We start from the raw sequence: 22614 nt of genomic DNA on the forward strand, positions 1-22614 counted from the left end.
CACATACCTGCTTTGCAGTATCCGGACACCACCAAAACATACGTTTTTAATATTAAGTGCATTGTGCTGCCACCTACTGTCAGGTCCTCGACATCAGCGACCTCAGTAATCATTAGACATCGTGAGAGAGCAGAATGGGGCGCTCCACGGAAGTCACACGCTTCGAACGTGGTCAGGTGATTGGGTGTCGCTTGGGTCATACGTCTGTAAGCGAGATTTCCACATTCCTAAACATCCCTAGGTCCTCTGTTTCCGATGTGACAGGGAAGTGGAAACGTAAAACGACACGTATAGCACAAAAGCGTACAGGCCGAACTCATCTGATGACTGATAGAGACTGTTGACAGTTGCGGAGGGTCGTAATGTGTAATAAGGAGACATCTATCCAGACCATCACACAGGAATTCCAAACTGCATCAGGATCCACTCCAAGTACTGTGACACTTAGGCGGGAGGTGAGAAAACTTGGATTTCATGGTTGAGCTGCTGCTGATAAGCCACTTATCACGCCGGTAAATGCCAAACGACGCCTCGCTCGGTGTAAGGAGTGTAAACATTCGAATATTGAACAGTAGAAAAACGTTGTGTGGAGTGACGAATCGCGGTACTCGATGTGGCGATCCGAGGGCGTGGTGTCGGTATGGCGAATGTCCGGTGAACGCATCTGCCAGCGTGTCTAGTGCCAACAGTAAAATTCGGAGGCGGTGGTGTTATGGTGTGGTCGTGTTTTGCATGAAGGGGGCTTGCATCCCTTGTTGTGGCACTATAACAGCACAAGTTTACATTACTGTGTTGAAAATTAAAAAAAAAAAAAAAAACTGACGAATGGGACTCGATCCAGCGACCCAACGATTACGGGGCTTGAACGCTAACCAGTTTTTATTTTTTTATGTTATTGTTCTAATTTGGTTCGATTCATTTGTTCGGTGCGGATGTCCCATGACACCCGTTCAAGTTCAGTGTTCTGTCGTTGACTCAGATTTTTTATTACAGAGGGCAGCCAACCCTCTGATCGAACACGCTGAGCTACCGTGCCGTCACCAGTCGGCTGCCGACGCTTCGTGGTGTAATTGGACACGCACAGGTATATATTTGACGACTGAAATTATCTTGCGATTTTCTCAATAATGTTTGAGAAGTACTCACTACTGCTTACACGTTTTGTTGTCCTAATGGAGTACTACGAGTGTACGAAGGTTGCAGTAAAACCGCATTCCAGACGTCATGGCCTCCCCTTGTTAGTGGTACATATCTCTGGAAATGGCTGCTAATGGTCTCCAAATAGCCGAACATGACCGTTCCCTATAATGAATACCTGACATTGTCGGCTGGAGAGCGATCAAGCTTCTGGTATGAAGATTTTTTTTTCCCTTGATACACGCGATAAAGAGAATAAAGGTGATAAAATACTTCAAACCAGAAGCTTTTTTCTGGGTAAACATTGCCGGTCAATGATCGGTTCAGTTGGACCCGGGGACCCACTCCATTCCAATGCCGTTCCAATGCCCTCACCCTTATGCAGCCAGAACCGGCTTGCGCAATTCCTTGTTTACAACTTGGATCCATGGCTTCATGGGGTCTGCAGCATACTCGAACGCTATCAACTGAAATCGGGACTCATCTGAGCAGTCCACGGTTTCCCAATCGTCTTGGGTGCAACCGATATGGTCACGAGCCCAGGAGAAGAGCTGTAGGTCATGTCGTGCTTTCAGCAAAAGCACTTTTTGTAGAATTAATTTAGAGGGAAAAAATGTTTAGTGTAAATGAATCAAATAAATATTTAAAGAATCACGGACCTCTTATTATCGTATAAAGCGATTCGTACTACACACATCTCTTTCTGAATGCCGCACGAGGTAGCCGCGCGGTCTTAGGCACCTCGCCGCAACTCGCACGACAGGGGAGCCGTCGGAGGTTCGAGACCTCCCTGGGACATGTGTGTGTGTGTTGTCCTTAGCGTAAACAAGTTTAAGCCAGACTAACTAGTGTGTAAGCCTAGGGTACGAAGACCACAGCAGTTTGGCCCCACAGGAACTTACGACAAATTTACAAAATTTCTGAATAATACGCCTTTCAACTGATATTTTTTAACCTAATGTTAGAAGGAGAAATTTGTAAAATGGGCCGAAATACTCAATGCCATGATTTGCATACTGCTTTGCGGAAGAGATTCGTAAGCCTTTACATGGAATTTAGAAATGAAGAATTGGAAGATTTTTACTTACCTTTCCCAACGAAGTAATAGCAAGTTTCGAAGAACACACGGGTTTTCCGAAACCATTTGTAAACGAGATACGTGTGCACTGCGTCAGCCAGCTGCAGCACCTCCGGCGTTCCTCCAATGACTTTCTCGCATTTCTCTGCAAAATCTTCCCAAAACGTCGTTCTCCTGTCGTGATAGTCCAGTAATCGATCGTACGTCAGTGCATACCTGCAACAGCAACACGAGCTCGGAAACAAGTGAGAGTACCAGTTGCAATATTATTTTATGTCACCTCCACTGGTCCCAGCCACCAGGACCAAATTCCAGTGGCTTTCTGAACAATATAGAGAATATTAGGTACCATGGAATGAGTTTCACTACTGGCCATAAAAATTTGCTGCACCACAAAGATGATGTGCTGCAGACGCGAAATTTAACCTACAGGAAGAAGATGCTGTGACATGCAAATGATTAGCTTTTCACAGCATTCACACAAGGTTGGCGCCGATGGCGACACCTACAACGTGCCGACATGAGGAAAGTTTCCAACCGATTTCTCATACACAAACGGCAGTTGACCGGCGTTGCCTGGCGAAACGTTGTTGTGACACCGCGTGTAAGGAGGAGAAATGCGTACCATCACGTTTCCGACTATGGTAAAGGTCGGATTGTAGCCTATAGCGATTGCGCTTTATCGTATCGCCACATTGCTGCTCGCGTTAGTAGAGATCCTGTGACTGTTAGGGGAATATGAAATCGATGGGTTTAGGAGTGTAATACGGAACGCCGTGCTGGATCCCAACGGCCTTGTATCACTAGCAGTCGAGATGACAGGCATCTTATCCGCATGGCTGTAACGGAACGACGTCTCGTTCCCTGAGTCCACAAATGGGGACGTTTGCAAGACAACAACCATCTCCACGAACAGGTCGACGACGTTTGCAGCAGCATGGACTGTTAGCTCGGAGACCATGGCTGCGGTTACCCTTGACGCTGCATCACAGACAGGAGCGCCTGCGATGGTATACTCAACGACGAACCTGGGTGCACGAATTGCAAAACGTCATTTTTTTACGGATGAATCCAGGTTCTCTTTACAGCATCATGACAGTCGCTTCCGTGTTTGGCGACATCGCGGTGAACGCACATTGGAAGCGTGTATCCGTCATCTCCATACTGCCGTATCACCCGGCGTGATGGTATGGAGTGCCATTGGTTACAAGTCTCGGTCACCTCTTGTTCGCATTGACGGCACTTTGAACAATGCACGTTACATTTCAGATGTGTTACGACCCGTGGCTCTATCCTTCATTCGATCCCTGCGAAACCCTACATTTCAGCAGTATAATGCACGACCGCCTGTTGCAGGTCCTGTAAGGGCCGTTCTGGATACAGAAAATGTTCGACTTCTACCCTGGCCATTACATTCTCTAGATCTCTCACCAACTGTAAACGTCTGGTCAATGGTAGCTGAGCAACTGGCTCGTCACAATACGCCAGCCACTACTCTTGATGAACTGTGGTATCGTGTTGAAGCTGCATGGGCAGCTGTACCTGTACACGCCATCGAAGCTCTGTTTGACTCAATGCCCAGGCGTATCAAGGCCGTTATTACGGCCAGAGGTGGTTGTTCTTGGTAGTGATTTCTCAGTATCTATGCACCCAGATTGCGTGAAAATGTAACCACATGTCAGTTCTAGTATAATATATTTGTCCAATGAATACCCGTTTATCATCTGCATTTCTTTTTGGTGTAGCAATTTTAATGGCCAGTAGTGTAAATTAAAAATAGATTATAAGGAGCATTCTAAATGGAAGGAGCCGCAAGCTGTAAAACGAGAACCGCTGAAGGAACGGTAATGCCACAGAGTGCGGAAGGAGATGTGGCAGCCACCCAAGGGCGCTGGGTTCATAATTCGCCGCTGGAGCAACGTGGGCTCACAGCCACGTGGAGTCGAAGCGAGCACGCCACTCGCAGTGACACTAAACCGTGCTTAGACTATCACTCGATCATGAAAACAGCACCCGACTGTTTCATTTCCATGCAAAACTCCGCACTTGGCTGCTAGCGTCATCAGACGGTGGGATGTTGTAGCTGAACTAACAGGCGCTCGAGTAGTGAGAATGGTGTAGCTACCGTACTAACGCCTCTTGGAGCGTTAGCATTCGGGATACTATGTAAAATGTGTACCGTTATTTTATGAAGAGAGTTAATCCTACGAATGTGGGCCGAATACTAGGGACGAAGTAGCAAGTTCCTGAATATGGGAATGAAATCGAGATCGAGAGCAGAGTTCACTGATATATAATATAACATAATAACTGAGGAATATAATCGGGATGACACAGAAACACATGACGCTACACTGGATGGAAACAGGGTGGTCCATTGATCGTTCAAATGGCTCTGAGCACTATGGGACTCAACTGCTGAGGTCATTAGTCCCCTAGAACTTAGAACTAGTTAAACCTAACTAACCTAAGGACATCACAAACATCCATGCCCGAGGCAGGATTCGAACCTGCGACCGTAGCGGTCTTGCGGTTCCAGACTGCAGCGCTTTTAACCGCACGGCCACTTCAGCCGGCTCCATTGATCGTGACTGGGCCAAATATCTCAAGAAATAACCGTCAAAAGAAAAACTACAAAGAACGAAACTTGTCTAGCTTGAAGAGGGAAACCAGATGGGGCTATGGTTGGCCCGCTAGATGGCGCTGCCGTAGGTCAAACGGATATCCACTGCGTTTTTTTTTAAATAGGAACCCCCATTTTTTATTACATATTCGTGTAGTACGTAAAGAAATATGAATGTTTTAGTTGGACCTCTTTTTTCTCTTTGTGATAGATAGCGCTGTAATAGTCACAAACATATGGCTCAGAATTTTAGACGAACAGTTGGTAACAGGTAGGTCTTTTTAAATAAAATAACAGAACGTAGGTACGTTTGAACATTTTATTTCGGTTGTTCCAATGTGACACATGTACCTTTCTGAACTTATCATTTCTGAGAACGCATGAGGTTACAGCGTGATTACCTGCAAATACTACATTAATGCAATAAATGCTCAAAATGGTGTCCGTCAACCTCAATGCATTTGGCAATACGTGTAACGACATTCGTCTCAACAACGAGTAGTTCGCCTTCCGTAATGTTCGCACACGCAATGACAATGCACTGACGCATGTTGTCAGGCGTTGTCGGTGGATCACGATAGCAAATATCCTTCAACTTTCCGCACAGGAAGAAATCCGGGGACGTCAGATCCTGTGAACGTGCGGGCCATGGTATGGTGCTTCGACGACCAATACACCTGTTATTAAATATGCTATTCAATACCGCTTCAACCGCACGCGAACTATGTGCCGGACATCCATCATGTTGGAAGTACATCGCCGTTCTGTCATGCAGTGAAACATCTTGTAGTAACGTCGGTAGAACATTACATAGGAAATCAGCATACATTGCACCATTTAGATTGCCATAGATAAAAAGGGGGCCAATTATCCTTCCTCCCATAATGCCGCACCATACATTAACCCACCAAGGTCGCTGCTGATCCACTTGTCGCAGCCATCGTGGGTTTTCCGTTGCCCAATAGTGCATATTATGCCGGTTTACGTTACAGCTGTTGGTGAATGACGCTTCGTCGCTAAATAGAACGCGTGCAAAAAATCTGTCATCATCCCGTAATTTATCTCGTGCCCAGCTGCAGAACTATACACGAGGTTCAAAGTCGTCGCCATGCAATTCGTGGTGCATAGAAATATGCTACTGGTGCAAACGATGTTGATGTAGCATTCCCGAGTCTCACGCAGTTTGTCTGCTACTGATGAGTGGATTAGTCTCGACAGCAGCTAAAACACCTACTTGGGCATCATTATTTGTTGCAGGTCGTGGTTGACGTTTCACATGTGGCTGAACACTTCCTGTTTCCTTGAATAATGTAGTTGTCCGGCGAGCGGTCCGCACACTTGGATGATGTCGTCCAGGATACCGAGCAGCATACATTGCACACGCCCGTTGGGCATTTTGATCACAATAGCCATACATCAACACGATACCGACCTTTTCCGCAATTGGTAAACGGTCCATTTTAACACGGGTAATGTATCACGAAGCAAATACCGTCCGCACTGGCGAATGTTACGTGATACCACGTACTTATACGTTTGTGACTATTACAGTACCATCTATCACAAGGCGAACAAAGTGGTCCAACTAAAACATTCATGTTTCTTTACCTACTACACCCATTTGTAATAAAAATGGGGGTTCCTATTTTTAAAAAAATGCAGTTGATATCCATTTGACCTATGGCAGCGCCATCAAGCGGGCCAACCATAGCGCCATCTGGTTTCCCCCTTCAAGCTAGACGAGTTTCGTTCTCTGTAGTTTTTTAGTTTGATGCTTATTTCGTGAGATATTTTGTCCAGTCATTAAGCGGTAGACGGCGTTTATCTCCAGAGCAGCAGGAACAATCCAGGCAAAGCGAGTACGAACCATTCCCACCCAAACAGTCGAGGCCCAATGTGGTATAAGATATTCATGATTGGGTCCCAGAGAACATTTAATGAAGACTGTTAACATCGTGATTTCAATTCCTATAGCAGACTAATGAGACGTTATAAGTGCAGTAAAAGCAAATCCAGTTGCAGATTAATACTTAATTCTGTGTCCAGAAAAAGACTAGTAGGAGCTCGTTTCAAAGTAAACGGAGTGTCGCAATTAAAAACTACAAAAGGAGTATGTAATATCACAATCTGATACAGCAAGATGGTAGGGATCTACATTTCGGTACTGGAATCTGCAAATATGGGCACTAGAAGCGTCTAAAATAGTCTGTTGGACAATTTCAATGCTTCGATTTCTCTTGTCTACAATCTTAAGGCTGAATATGGCATTTCATCCAGGACGTAGAAGACGATTATAATGTAAGTTATAAGGCACAACAGTTCGTAGAGGAAGTGAACATGTTCATGGCTGAGCAAGTTGTGGAAAAAGTAAGTATTTGGAACAGTAACTAGTCAGTTCCAGTATGAAACATCTTCATTATCAACACTGCATCACAGAGGAGAAAAAACTACAGCTAGTGTGTTGCAGTTTGCGTATAGCTCTACTCACAGTTAGGAAAATGATATGGCTTTGTCAATGACAGGTAGACTGGAAAACAAGTTCTGTTCTCACGGCACACAGGGCACTTTCGGCCTGAATATTTCAAAGAAATTAGAAACATCGCACCGACGAAGCATTCATGTGGAGGGAAGCAAAAATGGAAAAACGACTATAGAACTTCAGTCCTTGACGAACACGTAAAAAATTAAAAGATCCTATTTCTGCTTGGTTCCTGAGCAGGTCGTACAGAACGTGTCGTTCTAATGCAAGTTTTCCGAAGATGCTATAGTGAAAATATTGCCAACATCTTGATGTTTATTCCTTTCGGGAGTATAGAGTCTATTTCAAAGGGATTGCTGATTTTGTAAGACAACAGTGTGCTAAGTCCCAAGGAAGACACATGATCGTTCTTTCATCATCAACGTTCACTCTGTGATTTATAGTCAGTTTTCTGCCTGTGTTGCAATATGCTTGGCTAAAGGCAGATTGTGACATTGACATACCCATATCGTAATTGTAAAATGTAATTAGTGAGGCTTTTGATATTGGACTGCTTGAATGCGAAAAGGATTTTGAATGTAAAAACGTGGCTTTCGTGAATTGTGCACATTTTTCACATACGCTTTGTTTTGACCACCTCATCGAAATCTCGCAACTGCCCTATGAGAACTAATACAACGACTATCGGGTCTGTAGGATAACCAGTGGTTTTTTGGCATAGTTGATTGAAAATGTAAGGATGCTATGACGTCATTTAATTACGTATATTATCCCCCCGGTGGTACTGGTATCTTGTTACTTTGTTTCTCTCTGTTAATATGTCGCTTGTGGTAGAATGCAGCGTTTTACAGGGAAATGACACAGGGCACTGTATAATACAGTTGAGACCTGGTAGTCAGGGGAAGGCAGGATTCGGTTACGATTGTGGGCGGGGCCGTAATCAGTTAATATTGGTTGCCTTTTACAGTTACACACATTTATTTCAAAACAGTAATTCCAGACTCAACAATAAATAAAAAACCTCACGCTATTAATGAAGGAATGAATAACTGTGTAAAATAATAGTGTTTTCAGGGCATTACAGTTTAGCAACTCACCATAAAATACAGATACAACAGACGATGTTTTAAAAACAAGCCACTGTGATCACGGCTGAAGGCCTTATACACCAAGAATGGCAATAAATTAAGAATGTTTAAGAACTCGCTGCAATTTACAACTTACAAATATTAAAACAGTACAGGTAAATGGCCATAAACACAGTAGAAGGCATCAGACGCCACACATAGCAGTAAATAAGGTTTTAACGCTTACTGCTTAAAATACCGATACCAAATTAAAAATTTTAAGGCAAACAACCACAATTACGGCTGAAGGCCTTACACGCAAGGAATGGCAATCATACTAAAAAATTTATAAAGCTGCCGTAAAACAGCAAATACAATACCAACGGTTAATTTAAGAAAAAAAGCAACTGATCATCAAACAAATGAAATAAAATGATGCTAAACCTTGTAAGATAACACTTACACTTAAAATACAGATACAACAGATAATGTTTTTAAAAAAAGCCACTGTGATTACGGCTGAAGGCCTTATACGCCAAGAATGGTAATAAACTAAGAATGTTTAAGAACTCAGTGCAATTTACAACTTAAAAATATTAAAATATTACAGGTAAGTAGCCACAAACACAGCAGACGGCATCACAACCTTTAATGTAGGCATTACAAGGTATTATAATAAATAATACAATAATAAAACACAAGGACCAGTCACAGACAGTGCTCCAGGAATCGACCTCTGAGGACAAACACTTTCGCGAGCGATGGGATAGGCAGCCAAGAGTTGCATTCTCTTCACAAGATGGTAACTCAGACTAGCGGCTGTCCAGCAATGACTACTGACAACTTGCTGAAGCTACCTGACGTCAACAAACCAAGTACAACGATGGAACAATAAGCCAAAGCCGGAACGGCGGTCTGCACTACACCCCCAGAATACAGTGTTTACAGTGCCCGGAACGAGAAAGGAAATACTAGCACCAGAGTAGAAAAAAATCACCAACCGGCCTACAATCAAGAAAACTGTCAAAAGTACACACGTTACCGGACAGCAGCGGCAAGCGAGGAAACGTACACTGTCGTTACATACACTTACCCTCAGGGTAGGTAACTGGGGCGTTAGCGGCCACCAGGCAGGAAAAATACCGCTGGTTGAACTTAACAAATTGTAACAAGCTGAAAGCAGTAAGCAGTAATAAGAAGTCGAGGACAGCTAATCAGATCTGACTTCCCCAAGCGCTCCACTCGTTGCTCTTCGCCTCGGCTACACTACGAGCAGCAAGACCCAAGTCACTGGAAAATCGCGAGATATCGCAATGGTGGAGGTTTCTCTACTTGAATTCAAGTGCACTCATTTTAAAGTTTGCAAGATCTGGCTTAGGACGAGATCGTGCACCCTCGTGACAAATGCGGTCCTTCAATCCGGCAGTCCATGCGAGCCGCCAGCGGTCCCGGACTGTTGTCGCACTGTGCAGACCTGGCTCCTCCTCAGTCCCCAATCAACTCTGCACTCACTCAACGTCGCCCCAAAGATAGAGCAACAGCTCCTACATATCGATAACCGCCGCAGCTGCCACTAGCGGACAGGCAACGCTTGCGAAACGAGTGGCGCCGCTTAAAACGATAAGAAGACAAACAACCGCAACCATGCCAACTAAAGGATACCGTCTGGCCTCCAACAGAGGGCGGAAACCTACAAACAGCACCAACGCGAGCCGCGGCACTGCTCAACAGTGTTATTGTAATCAAGCTGTTGTGTGGCTCTGAGCCTTCGGGGTCAGAAGTGTGTCTTGTCAGCCGATCTGAAGACGGCGAAATGGAGGCTTCCAAAGAACAGCAAAGTGGTGTGGCATTTTCCGTGTCAGGCGAAGGAGTGCAGCGAACGGAAGTTCATCAAAGAATGGGACAACTGTAGGGAGAGCATTGCTTTTCCATGGCAGTTCCCACGTTCATTCCGACACCTGCGGCTGCCGCTACTCGCCGGTTGTCAGTAATGAAGACATCCACATGCTGGACAATGGTACTGGGAGTGTATAATGGCGTTGCAGACTGTGTTGATATCGGCCAACGACGTTCGTTATTCCTTGAAGCGCCTTGACCCTTGCAATGGTCAGTGCTCTCCGTACACAGGCGCAACACTTCGATGAATTTACGTTCCCCGACTCCTTCAGCTGTCATGAAACGCTCTGCACCCATTTGCTCTTCTTTTGGAGCCTCCATTTCCCCGTTTTCAGCAGGACTGAGTGCAGTGGACGGTCGAGGCGTGAGGCTACCCGCTCTGGCGTCACATGAGTGTGTGTTCACGCCGATCTAACAACTAATTCGGGGGCTCAGCGCTCTTGTAAGGACTACACCTTTTTCCGTGTCGTTGGTATTGCGATGCCTTCAGCGGTTTTCATTTATTAGCTTCCGGCTCGTTTCTTTTTTTCAGTACTCCTTTTAAAAACAAACAGTACCAGCACACAACAATACAAATTTGTATAACAACTTGCCGGCCGGTGTTAAGTTCTAGGCGCTTCAGTCTGGAACCGCGTGACCGCTACGGTCGCAGGTTCGAATCCTGCCTCGGGCATGGATGTGTGTGATGACCTTAGGTTAGTTAGGTTTAAGTAGTTCTAAGCTCTAGGGGACTGATGACAATATATGTTAAGTCCCATAGTGCTCAGAGACCTTTGAACCATTTTTTATAACAACTTGTCCACAATTTTGGAAAGTGACGTGCAGAACATGAATGTATGAGCTAGGTGCCGTGTAGGTACACAGACATACTGGTGAGACATGTGAAGTGGCAGTGCTTATTTAGGAACGAGATGGATTACAGGGAAGGCTAGGAGAGAGCAGGGAAGGTGGACAGGGGCAAGCCAATAATAGGAATGGCATTCGTAGAGTGCTTAAGTACATTGCTCCAAAAGTAAAAACAAAATACAGGAACACATCGCATTTAAAAGAATTACGCACATGTATGACAGAAAGCACAGTAAAAAGGAATGCGCAAAATAACTAAAGACAGCAGATGACGATTAGAGAATTTTGACTTAGGGAGTGTGGTGCTGGTGGTGGTGGTGGTGGTTGGTGTTTAACGTCCCGTCGACAACGAGGTCATTAGAGACGGAGCGCAAGCTCGGGTTAGGGAAAGATTGGGAAGGAAATCGGCCGTGCCCTTTCAAAGGAACCATCCCGGCATTTGCCTGAAACGATTTAGGGAAATCACGGAAAACTTAAATCAGGATGGCTGGAGACGGGATTGAACCGTCGTCCTCCCGAATGCGAGTCCAGTGGGCTAACCACTGCGCCACCTTGCTCGGTGACTGAGGGAGTGTCGAGCACGGAAAACCAGTGATGAAAAACAAGTGGAAACAGCAAATGCAATTCTGTATGGAGACAAGGTGTTCATACAGCATGAAACCCGAGGTATTGACGGTGACCTGTTGCTTACAGCAAATGAGGCAGACATAGTAAGGTTCCTCATGTAGCAATGTATATGAAGCTATCGCTGTCACATATAGTGGCACAGCCTGTATTATAGTCTGAGACGTGCAACATTTTTTACTATCATCATTGATTCTTCCATGTACAGACTGCCCTTTTTAATCGGAGCACTTCATTATTGTCTCACGGTTCTTGTACAAGTCGTACGTAATGCGTAAATCCCTAGAGCTTCCAAATATCGTGCCCCATTTTACGACGCTGAGTGTATTCCGAACTGATTATCTGACAAGAAGAGCACTATCCAACAGCGAAAGTTTATAGAGTATTTTTAAAAACCATTTAAATCAGACTGTCATATTGTTTTAAAAAAGTAAATCTTATAAATCCTCCAAATTGGTGCCATCAATGAAAAAGTAGATTCCACCCGTCAGAAACGAGGATAAAGCGTAAGTGATGAGTATGCGTATCAAAATTCTTTGAAACAGCCACCACACCTAGTGGTGTCTTGTGATGGTCCCTTCTTAGGGTTACAGCTGAAGATAATACACGTTTTTGTAGGAGGTAGAGTACTGTGAGTCAAATTGACGAAAAAAAATCGGAGGAAATCGTCAACGTCGCTCTGGAAGTCATCTGAGCAACGGAAGAAGGAGAAGATGGGGAAATCCAGAAAGACAGCCACTATAGGGGAATACAGTCTTGAACAAAGCCTCCTGCTGCTCGAGGTTGTCGGTTGAGGCGTCAGGAAAGTTTCCTGCCGCTTATAAAAGACTTGCATTATCAAAAATAACATTATTTCCTCGTAATATCGGATTGATTACTTAGTGAACGAGTAAACGAAACCGGCTACGAAAAATGCATAGCCCATTTAGTGCTACGGATAAGAGCTTGCAGAAAACATCAGGTTGCACACTACTGGCCATTAAAATTGCTACACCACGAAGATGACGTGCTACATACGCGGAATTTAACCGACAGGAAGAAGATGCTGTGATAAGCAAATGATTAGCTTTTCAGAGAATTCACACAAGGTTGGCGCCGGTGGCGACACCTACAACATGCTGACATGAGGAAAGTTTCCAAACGATTTCTCATACACAAACAGCAGTTGACCGGCATTGCCTGGTGAAACGTTGTTCTGATGCCTCGTGTAAGGAGGAGAAATGCGTACCATCACGTTTCCGACTTTGATAAAGATCGGATTGTAGACTATCGCGATTGCGCTTTATCGTATCGCGACATTGCTGCCCGCGTTGGTCGAGATCCAATGACTGTTAGCAGAATATGGAATCGGTGGATTCAGGAGGGTAATATGGAACGGCCTCGTATCAAAAATGTTCAAATGTCTGTGAAATGTTATGGGAATTAACTGCTAAGGTCATCAGTCCGTAAGATAAAAAACTACTTAACCTAAATTATCCTAAGGACAAACACACACACGCACACCCATGCCCGAGGGAGGACTCGAACCTCCACCGAGCCTCGTATCACTAGCAGTCGAGATGACAGGTATCTTATCCACATGGCTGTAACGGATCGTGCAACAACGTCTCGATCTCTGAGTCAACAGTTGGGGACGTTTACAAGACGACAACCATCTGCACGAACAGTTCGACGACGTTTGCAGCAACATGGACTATCAGCTCGGAGACCATGGCTGCGGTTACCCTTGACGCTGCATCACAGACAGGAGCGCCTGCGATGGTGTACTCAACGACGAACCTGGGTGCACGAATGAAAAAACGTCATTTTTCGGATGAATCCAGGTTCTGTTTACAGCATCATGATGGTCGCATCCATGTTTGGCGACATCGAGGTGAACGCACATTGGAAGCGTGTATTGGTCATCGTCATACTGGCGTATCACCTGGCGTGATGGTATGGGGTGCCATTCGTTACACGTCTCGGTCACCTCTTGTTCGCATTGACGGCGCTTTGAACAGTGGACGTTACATTTCAGATGTGTTACGACCCGTGGCTCTACCATTCATTTGAGCTCTGCGAAAACATACATTTCAGTAGGATAATGCACGACCTCATGTTGCAGGTCCTGTACGGTCCTTTATGGATACAGAAAATGTTCGAGTGCTGCCCTGGCCAGCATATTCTCCAGATCTCTCACCAATTCAAAACGTCTGGTGAATGGTGGCCGAGCAACTGGCTCGCCACAATACGCCAGCCACTACTCTTGATGAACTGTGGTATCGTGTTGAAGCTGCATGGGCAGCTGTCCTGTATACGCCATCGAAGCTCTGTTTGACTCAATGCCCAGGCGTATCAAGGCCGTTGTTATGGCCAGAGGTGGTTGTTCTGGGTTCTGATTTCTCAGGATCTATGCACCCAAATTGCTTGAAAATGTAATCACATGTCAGTTCTAGTATAATACATTTGTCCAATGAGTACCCGTTTATCATCTGCATTTCTTCTTGGTGTAGCAATTTTAATTGGCAGTAGTGTAAAATTTCGGTTGTATTACATATAAAAATATCTGCACTTCATCACGTTACACCCATTATATATGGTGTAACAGGTATGGCAGCAGGTATTTTTATGTGTAATACATACCTTTATATGTACACACAATTGCTGTTTTTTCTTTGTGTCGAACAGTCTTCCCATAAACACATAATAAAATTTACAGCCTGGTGTTTCCCGCACAGTCATAGCTGCACCACTAAGTGGATTACGCGTGCCAGTATAGACTGTTTTGCAATCACGTTGCCCCCACTACGACACGTGACCTGCTGCCTAGGAGAAAATAAGCATTAATGGCTTTCTCTTTGGCATGAACTTGAGGTACTACGCAACCTAGAAACAAACTACTCGTAATAGCTACGATTATCAGTCTGCAAGTGGTGTAATGTTGTTCAGTACACAGTACTCAGTCACCATCAGAAATATCTGCACTTGTACCTGTTACACACAGTATGTATGGTGAGAATCATTTAAGATATAACAAGCCTTCTATTTCGTGAATAGTTCGGGGTATCGAAACGAGATAAGGAGATCGTAATTGGGTGTGCAATGAAGAACTTAACTCGTGTATCTATACTTTTAATGTCATTCGAAGGCGCTTGAAAAGACGGGAACAATGATGTAATGGTTGTTGTTTTTAAAGCTAAAACTCTCCGCGAAAGTGTACAAGAAATGTACTAAAATTGGAAAGCAAAGCCGCCAGAGTCGGCTATTACCGAGTAAACACTGCCAAGCAGCGATCTTGTGACAATTCCATCGTTATACGCAGCAAGATACTCTTTTGCTACTAACACGTAAGAAAAACCTCATCACTTATAAAACTTGTTTGTATGTGCATGTACATCACATCTACCATTTTCCGTCCTATTCAGATAATTATTTTGTGGTGCGCGTTTCATTTTATTATTATTATTATTACTATTATTAACCCTGGTTCCCTAACACGACTATGCTGTCCATTTGGTAACATTTATCAGTGCCACCCCACGAGTGTCAAAGATTGCAAGGGAATCGCAAGTTTCCGTCAGACGACGTGAGCGGCTATGAAGGGTGTGGCGAACACAGTGGAGCACGCCCGCTGAGCCACGCCTCCAACGGCTCCGTGCCACACCCATCCTCTGCTGCCACAGTGTTTGCTGGCTGGCGGCCGCAACACAGCCCACACAGACGTGGGGCCACGTCGCCACGTGATGCAACACATCGCTGTCTAGTCGTGCTTTAGTACAGAGAGCCTCATACTCGTTACTAATATATCGGCTTCACTCCGTTCCTTACTGCATTATTTGTAACAAGTATTCGTATGCTTGGAGAAATGCAAGTTCAGTAAATATTTTATTCCGTGTGTTGTTTGCTAATCATTTGTGCTCCTGCCAATCTTTCAAACGACGACTGTTGCCACACTACACAGTAGTCACCTCTCCTCACTGTTGTGTGTGAAATCAGACACATCAGTGCGTACCTCCATACCACACAAAACGTGGAAGGCCAAAGAAATTTGGAAAGAGGCATTAGTGACAGGGGTGAGATCGACAGACTAAAGAGAAAATCAATGGGATGATAAAGAGCCACGGAAATTGTATATCAGACAACATTGGAAGGTATTCCTAATAAACTAAATAATAATAATAAGTAAATAAATCTAATAAATGTAGGTCTTTTTATAGTTCCATATACTCAGTCAACAATCTTGCAACATGTATACCTGTGATCACATATTTTCACCTTTTCTTCACTTGAACACTTTGATCCTGAACCAAAAATCACTTACTGAAAGCAGATCTGCTACTCTATGCATAGCGAGAGTAAAATTATGTGAATTTATTTCACCAGAAGCAGTGTGTGTGGGCTGAAATATAACCATGTGATCGCTCGTCAGCAGTCAGTTCACCTAATAGTAGGAACATAGCTGAATGCTGAAATGTGGTGCCTGTTGGACGCCAAGATCAAACCGTACAATCATGAACTAATTTCTCATTATATTGTGCTGTATGCATTCACTCTTTCTTTCAACAATGCTGATTCACCACTAAATAGAGTATAAGGTATAGAAGAATTATAGATCACTATTTACTATAAAACACAGGATCTACAGGTAGGAATTTCAACAATGTAGGAAAAGACAGATTTTAACTTACGATACAGAGTACACGTCAAGTTACAGACAGGCCCAATTAAAAGGTACTCACATATAGCTTTCAGCCACAACAATCGTGAGTGAAAGACACGCACACAGACACACCATTCACACACTCACACAAGCAACACACCAAATGCACACATGACTGCAAACTTCATCGTCTTGTGCCATAGTGCAGCATAACATGGGATGCAAACAGCAGTCTGGAGGCGGTGGGGGAGGAGAAGAAGGAATAGTAGTGTATGGGTGGGAAGAGAGACGAAGGCTGTCTGGTGGAATGTAGCAGGACTAGACTGCCAACATGCACAGCGTCAGGAGGTTGTGGGGCAGGAAGGTGGGGTAAAAAGGAACAAAAAAGGAGAGGAGCAGGGAAAGACTGGCAGATGCGTTGGTAGAGGGTTGAAAATAAACAAGCGTGGGAGTTGAGAATGGGGAGGAGATGACAGGACAGAGAGGGTGGAAACTGTTTGGTGGAGGGTGTGGGGACACTGTCTTACTGTAGGCTGAGGCCGGAATAATTATGGGAGTGGAGAATGTGTTGTAAGTAATTCCAATCTGTCCAGTTCAGAGAAGATGGTGGTGCAGGGAAGGATCCGGATGGCTTGCGTAGTGAAGCAGCTGTTGAAATGAAGTGTGTTACGTTCAGCTTCATGTTGTGCCACAAGGTGCTTTACTTTGCTCTTGGCCACAGTTTGACACTGGCCATTCAGCTTGGTGGACAGCACCAATACAAAATGGTGTGCAATGACTCCAGCAAGCTGGTAAATGACATAACTGCTTTCACAGGTGGCCTGGCCCCTGATGGGATAGGATAAACCTGTGACATGATTGGGGAGGTTTTGCACCTTGGTTTCCACACAGATATGATATTTGTGGCAAGGGGTTGGGATTTGGAGTGGCATAAGGATGGTTTAAAATGTGGTGATTGGGTGGGTGATGGGACATACTTTAAGAGGGGTGGGAAGTATCTTGTGTAGGATGTACCTCAATTCAGGGCATGATGACAGGTAATCAAAGCCCTGGCAAAGGATGTGGTTCAGTCGTTGCAGTCCAGGGTAGTACTGGGTGATGGGGACACATCTTTGTGGCACCATTTGGTGTGGCAGAGCGGTTCTAGGCGCTTCAATCTGGAAGCGCGCGACCGCAACGGTCGCAGGGTCGAATCCTGCCTCAGGCATGGATGTGTGTGATATCCTTAGGTTAGTTAGGTGTAAGTAGTTCTAAGTTCTAGGGGACTGATGACCTCAGATGTTAAGTCCCATAGTGCTCAGAGCCATTTGAATTTGAATCCTTTGTGGCTAGTTCTTGAGGGTGGTGGGAGAATTCGGGGTGTGAGGGGAAATGGCATGCGAGATTTGTTTGCAGGCTCGGTCTGGCGTATAGTGCCTGTCTGTGAAGGTGTTAATGAGACCCTCAGAGTACTGAGCAAGGGAGTTTTTGTCACTGCAGATGCGCTGTGCCCAGGTAGCTAGGCTACATGGGACGAATTTTTCGGTGCAAAAGGGCTGACAGCTATCAAAAGGTAGTTACTGTTGAGGGTTGATGGGTTTAATGTAGAGAGAGGCGCAGATGGAGCCATCAGAGAGTAGGAGGTCAATATCTAGGAAAGTATCACACTGGGTTGAGGAGGACCACGAGAAGTGAATGAGAGAGAAGGTTGTGAAGGAACGAAGATAGGGTGAGTCCAGATCATGAAGATTCATCAATGAACCTGAACCAGGCAAGGTGTTTGGTGTCTTGGTAAGCTAGGTGGCCCACAAATAGTTTGGTACAGGAGGATGCCATGCAGGTGCCTATGGCTGTGCCACAGGTTTGTTTATATGCCTTCCCTTCAAATGAGAAGTAGTTGTGGGTCAATATAAAGTTAGTAAGGTGTGTAAGGAATGAGGCAGTGGGTTTGGGGTCTAAAGGACGTTGGGAAAGGTAGTGTTTAACACTGGAAAGACCATGAGCATGAAGGATGTTGGTATGTAGGGAGGTGGCATCAACAGAGATGAGTAGGGATCCTGGAGGTAGAGGGGTAGGGATGCTGGAGAGTCGGTTTTGTCTTTTATGTTGGAGGCTAGATTATGGGTAACTGTTTCGAGGTGTTCGTCAATGAAGGCTGAATTATTTCAGTGGGGGGCACAACAACCAACCACAATGGGGCATCAAGGATTGTTGGGTTTGTTGATTTTGGGGTGCATGTAGAAGGTGGATGTGTGGCGTGTCATAGGGGTGAGGAGGGAAATGGATTCAGGCGAGATGTTCCGGAAAGGGCCTAAGGCTTTAAGCAGGGATTGGAGTTTGTGTAGGACATGTGGAATGCGATTACTCTGCCAGAGTTTGTAGGTGGAGGAGTCAGATAATTGGCTGAGGCCTTCTGCAGTTAGTCATTGCAATTCATAACAACAGTGGTGGAACCTTTGTCTACAGGTAGGATGATTAGGCCAGGATTTGTTTTGAGGTTGTGTATGACTGTTCCATCTTCTACTGAAAAGTTTGTGTACTGAGGAAGGCACCTGGGAAAGGATGGTGAGCCTAAGTTGGAGGTAAAGAACTCCTGGAAGGTGACCACTGGGTGGTTACATGTGAAGGGGGATAAGTAGCAATCTGTCTTTTCCTGCATTGTTGATATAACTATTTAATAGTTTCATGTAACTCAGTAAGGAAATGGAGACAGAAATTTAATTTTCTAAGAAAAAAATTGCGGACATTAAAAGTAAGTCAAATGTAATGCACATCTTGTTACTGAGTTAAAGAAATAATTAATTGCTCTGAACTGGACACACTCCTATATTCTTAATGTCGACTGATACACACCTGATTGGAAACTCCCATGTAGTCTCCTGTACTCTTTTCTTCAGAAGGGTATTACTTAGTTCATCAATAACATCATTAAAATCTTCCAACCATCCGCTTGTACGCACATGTAATAGGTTCCACAGCTTTTCTACATATTTAAGTAAACTTGTCAACTGATATTCAGACATATTCTTGCCCTGTGGAGCAAATCAAAGATATTTTCATTGTGATATTAACAGTCGTGGAAGAGGATAAATTTACAATTGAAAGTTCAACTAAAATATGATAATTATTATTCACTTGTCTATTATAGACAACACATTCATAAAATTACCAGCTGTAATGTGAAAAAGTATGATACAAGTTACTGAAATAAGCCAAAATATTTGTTCCTCTCATAAAGAGATCTGTACACAGTATAAGATCATACGAGTATACAGAATGTCAGACCAACTGTGTGACTGGACCGAAGAATTTCCAGCAAATAGAAAACGGTGTCTCATTCTGAATGTGTCTTCAGCCGCGAAAGTAATTTCGGACGTCCGCCTGGGGATTGTTACAGAACCATTACTTTTTATAATATATATAATTGATCTAGTAGATAAAGTCGGAAGTTACGTGAGGCTTTTGCGGATGACGCTGTTGTGTGCAAGCAAGTCGGTACGCTAGGAAAAATTGTGGCGACATATAGGAAGACCTGTCGGTTCCCGGTAGCTGAGTGGTCATCGCGACAGAATGTCAATCCTAAAGGCCGGGGTTCGATTCCCGGCTGGGTCGGAGATATTCTCCGCTCATGGATTGGGTGTTGTGATGTCCTAATCATCATCATTTCAACCCCGTCGACGCGCAAGCTGCCGACGTGGCGTCAAATCGAAAGTCTTGCACCAGGCGAACGGTCTACCCGACGGGAGGCCCTAGTCCCACGACATTTACATTTATGTACAGGAAGACCTGCAGAGGATCGACTCTCTGTACAGAGAGTGTAAACTGACACATCCGATTAAGTTCGTTGATGATCGATTAACTCAGTTTTTTTTTTATTACAGAGGGTACGTAACTCTCTGACCGAACACGCTGAGCTACCATGCCGGCTACACTGAGCCAACCGGAGACAATGGCCATTGCAACCGCACGGACTACCCTAGCACACCACCCGTAGGACCCAAATTCCCACCTTACCCGCACCACCTTTATATACACTACTGGCCATTAAAATTGCAACACCAAGAAGAAATGCAGATGATAAACGGGTATTCATTGGACAAATATATTATACTGGAACTGACATGTGATTAATTCACACAATTTGAGTGTATAGATCCTGAGAAATCAGTACCGAGAACAACCACCTCTGGCCGTAATAACGGCCTTGATACGCCTGGCAGTTGAATCAAACAGAGCTTGGATGGCATGTACAGGTACAGCTGCCCACGCAGCATCAACACGATACCACTGGTCATCAAGAGTAGTGACTGGCGTATTGTGACGAGCCAGTTGCTCGGCCACCATTGACCAGACGTTTTCAGTTGGTTAGAGATCTGGAGATTGTGCTGTCCAGGGCAGCAGTCGACCATTTTGTGTATCCAGAAAGGTCCATACAGGACCTGCAACATGAGGTCGTGCATTATGCTGCTGAAATGTAGGGTTTTGCAGAGATAGAATGAAGGGTAGAGCCACGGGTCGTAACACATCTGAAATGTAACGACCACTGTTCAATGTGCCGTCAATGCGAACAAAAGGTGACCGAGACGTGTAACCAGTGGCACCCCATACCATCACGCCGGGTGATACGCCAGTATGGCGATGACGAATACACGCTTCCAATGTGCGTTCACCGCGATGCCGCCAAACACGGATGCGACCATCATGGTGCTGTAAACAGAACTTGGATTCATCCGCAGCAACGGTCTCCGAGCTGATAGTCCATGCTGCTGGAAACGTCGTCGAACTGTTCGTGTAGATGGTTATTGTCTTGCAAATGTCCCCATCTGGGACTCAGGGATCGAGACGTGGCTGCACGAGCCGTTACAGCCAAGCGGATAAGATGCTAGTCATCTCGACTGCTAGTGATACGAGGCCGTTGGGATACAGCACGGCGTTCCGTATTACCCTCCAGAACCCACCGATTCCATATTCTGCTAACAGTCATTGGATCTCAACCAACTCGAGCAGCAATGTCGCGATACGATAAACCGCAATCGCGATAGGCTACAATCCGACCTTTATCAAAGTCGGAAACGTGGTGGTACGCATTTCTCCTCCTTACACGAGGCATCACAACAACGTTTCACCAGGCAACGCCGGTCAACTGCTGTTTGTGTATGAGAAGTCGGTTGGAAACTTTCCTCATGTTAGCACGTTGTAGGTGTCGCCGCCGGCGCCAACCTTTTGTGAATGCTGTGAAAAGCTAATCATTTGCATATCACAGCATCTTCTTCCTGTCGGTTAAATTTCGCGTTTGTAGCACGTCATCTTCGTGGTGTAGCAATTTTAATAGCCAGTAGTGTAATATGCTAGCGTGTTTCTTCTGCACTGTGTTTCCGGTTACATTTCAATACTTCTATCATTTAACAGACGATTTAATTTTTCTTCATCTTGGCGCGAACAATAGACGAAATTTACGGTGCACATTCGTAGCTCTGTACGACTCATGAAGTAATTTCTCCTTTGTCCTCTCTCACCACAGCACAGCCACTGAAATCTGCAGTACATGTCATTCGCTTGTGCAGTAATCTTTGTGCAAAACTCGACTGAATGGTTTTCTTCAGGATACTGAGACTAATCAGTAGTAGCTTCAACTCCGTCAACTTTTGTATACGGTGTATATGGTGTTTGATATAAATTTTGATACTGCAGCCACTAAGACTCAAGATAGAAAGGAGTTCAAGACATTAGCTGCCAGTGAGCATCGATTCGCAACAGTGGGGAAAGTTGAAAATGCTAGGGTAGTCCGCGAGGTTGTGGTGACCATTGTGTCCGGACGACGTAGCAGTCAGCGCATCCGCCTAATAAGCAGGAGACCTCAGTTCGAATCCCAGTGCAGCACAGATCTTCAACTTGACCCCCTGATTCAAATATGTGGCCAATGGCGGCTAATATCTTCAGTTCCTACGTCCGATATGTTTGTTGCATGGAATTTGCTGCAGTTCTCGGAAATCGAATTTTTGTTTGACTGAAAAACTGAAATTACGTATACTGCTGTTTCAAGAGCTATACCGAATTTAACTTGTCTCGTCCATGTAATAATTTCTTGTGCAACACATTCAATTAAATTCAAATTGATGGAATGCCATACTGATATTTGGTCCTTTCCGGACACTCGTATTTTTTTAATACCTCAGTACATTTTTGCAACCACAAATTTAGGCTTGGTGTTTGATTTAGGTGTAATAATAAAATAAGTGTCTTATT

General features: G+C 44.7%; 1 protein-coding gene across 1 annotated transcript in view; it reads right to left on the reverse strand.

Annotated features, from left to right (window-relative positions):
- Positions 1-22614, reverse strand: part of LOC124616574 — a 113700-nt gene that overhangs the window by 6843 nt on the left and 84243 nt on the right. Inside the window, exons 6-7 of the mRNA XM_047144894.1 lie at positions 19222-19400; positions 2226-2431 (exon numbers count right to left, since the gene is read on the reverse strand). Of these exons, the coding sequence (XP_047000850.1) occupies positions 2226-2431; positions 19222-19400 (385 nt within the window). The remainder of the gene's footprint in view (positions 1-2225; positions 2432-19221; positions 19401-22614) is intronic.

Source organism: Schistocerca americana, chromosome 5 (genome assembly GCF_021461395.2).
Source record: "Schistocerca americana isolate TAMUIC-IGC-003095 chromosome 5, iqSchAmer2.1, whole genome shotgun sequence".
Lineage (NCBI taxonomy): Eukaryota > Metazoa > Arthropoda > Insecta > Orthoptera > Acrididae > Schistocerca > Schistocerca americana.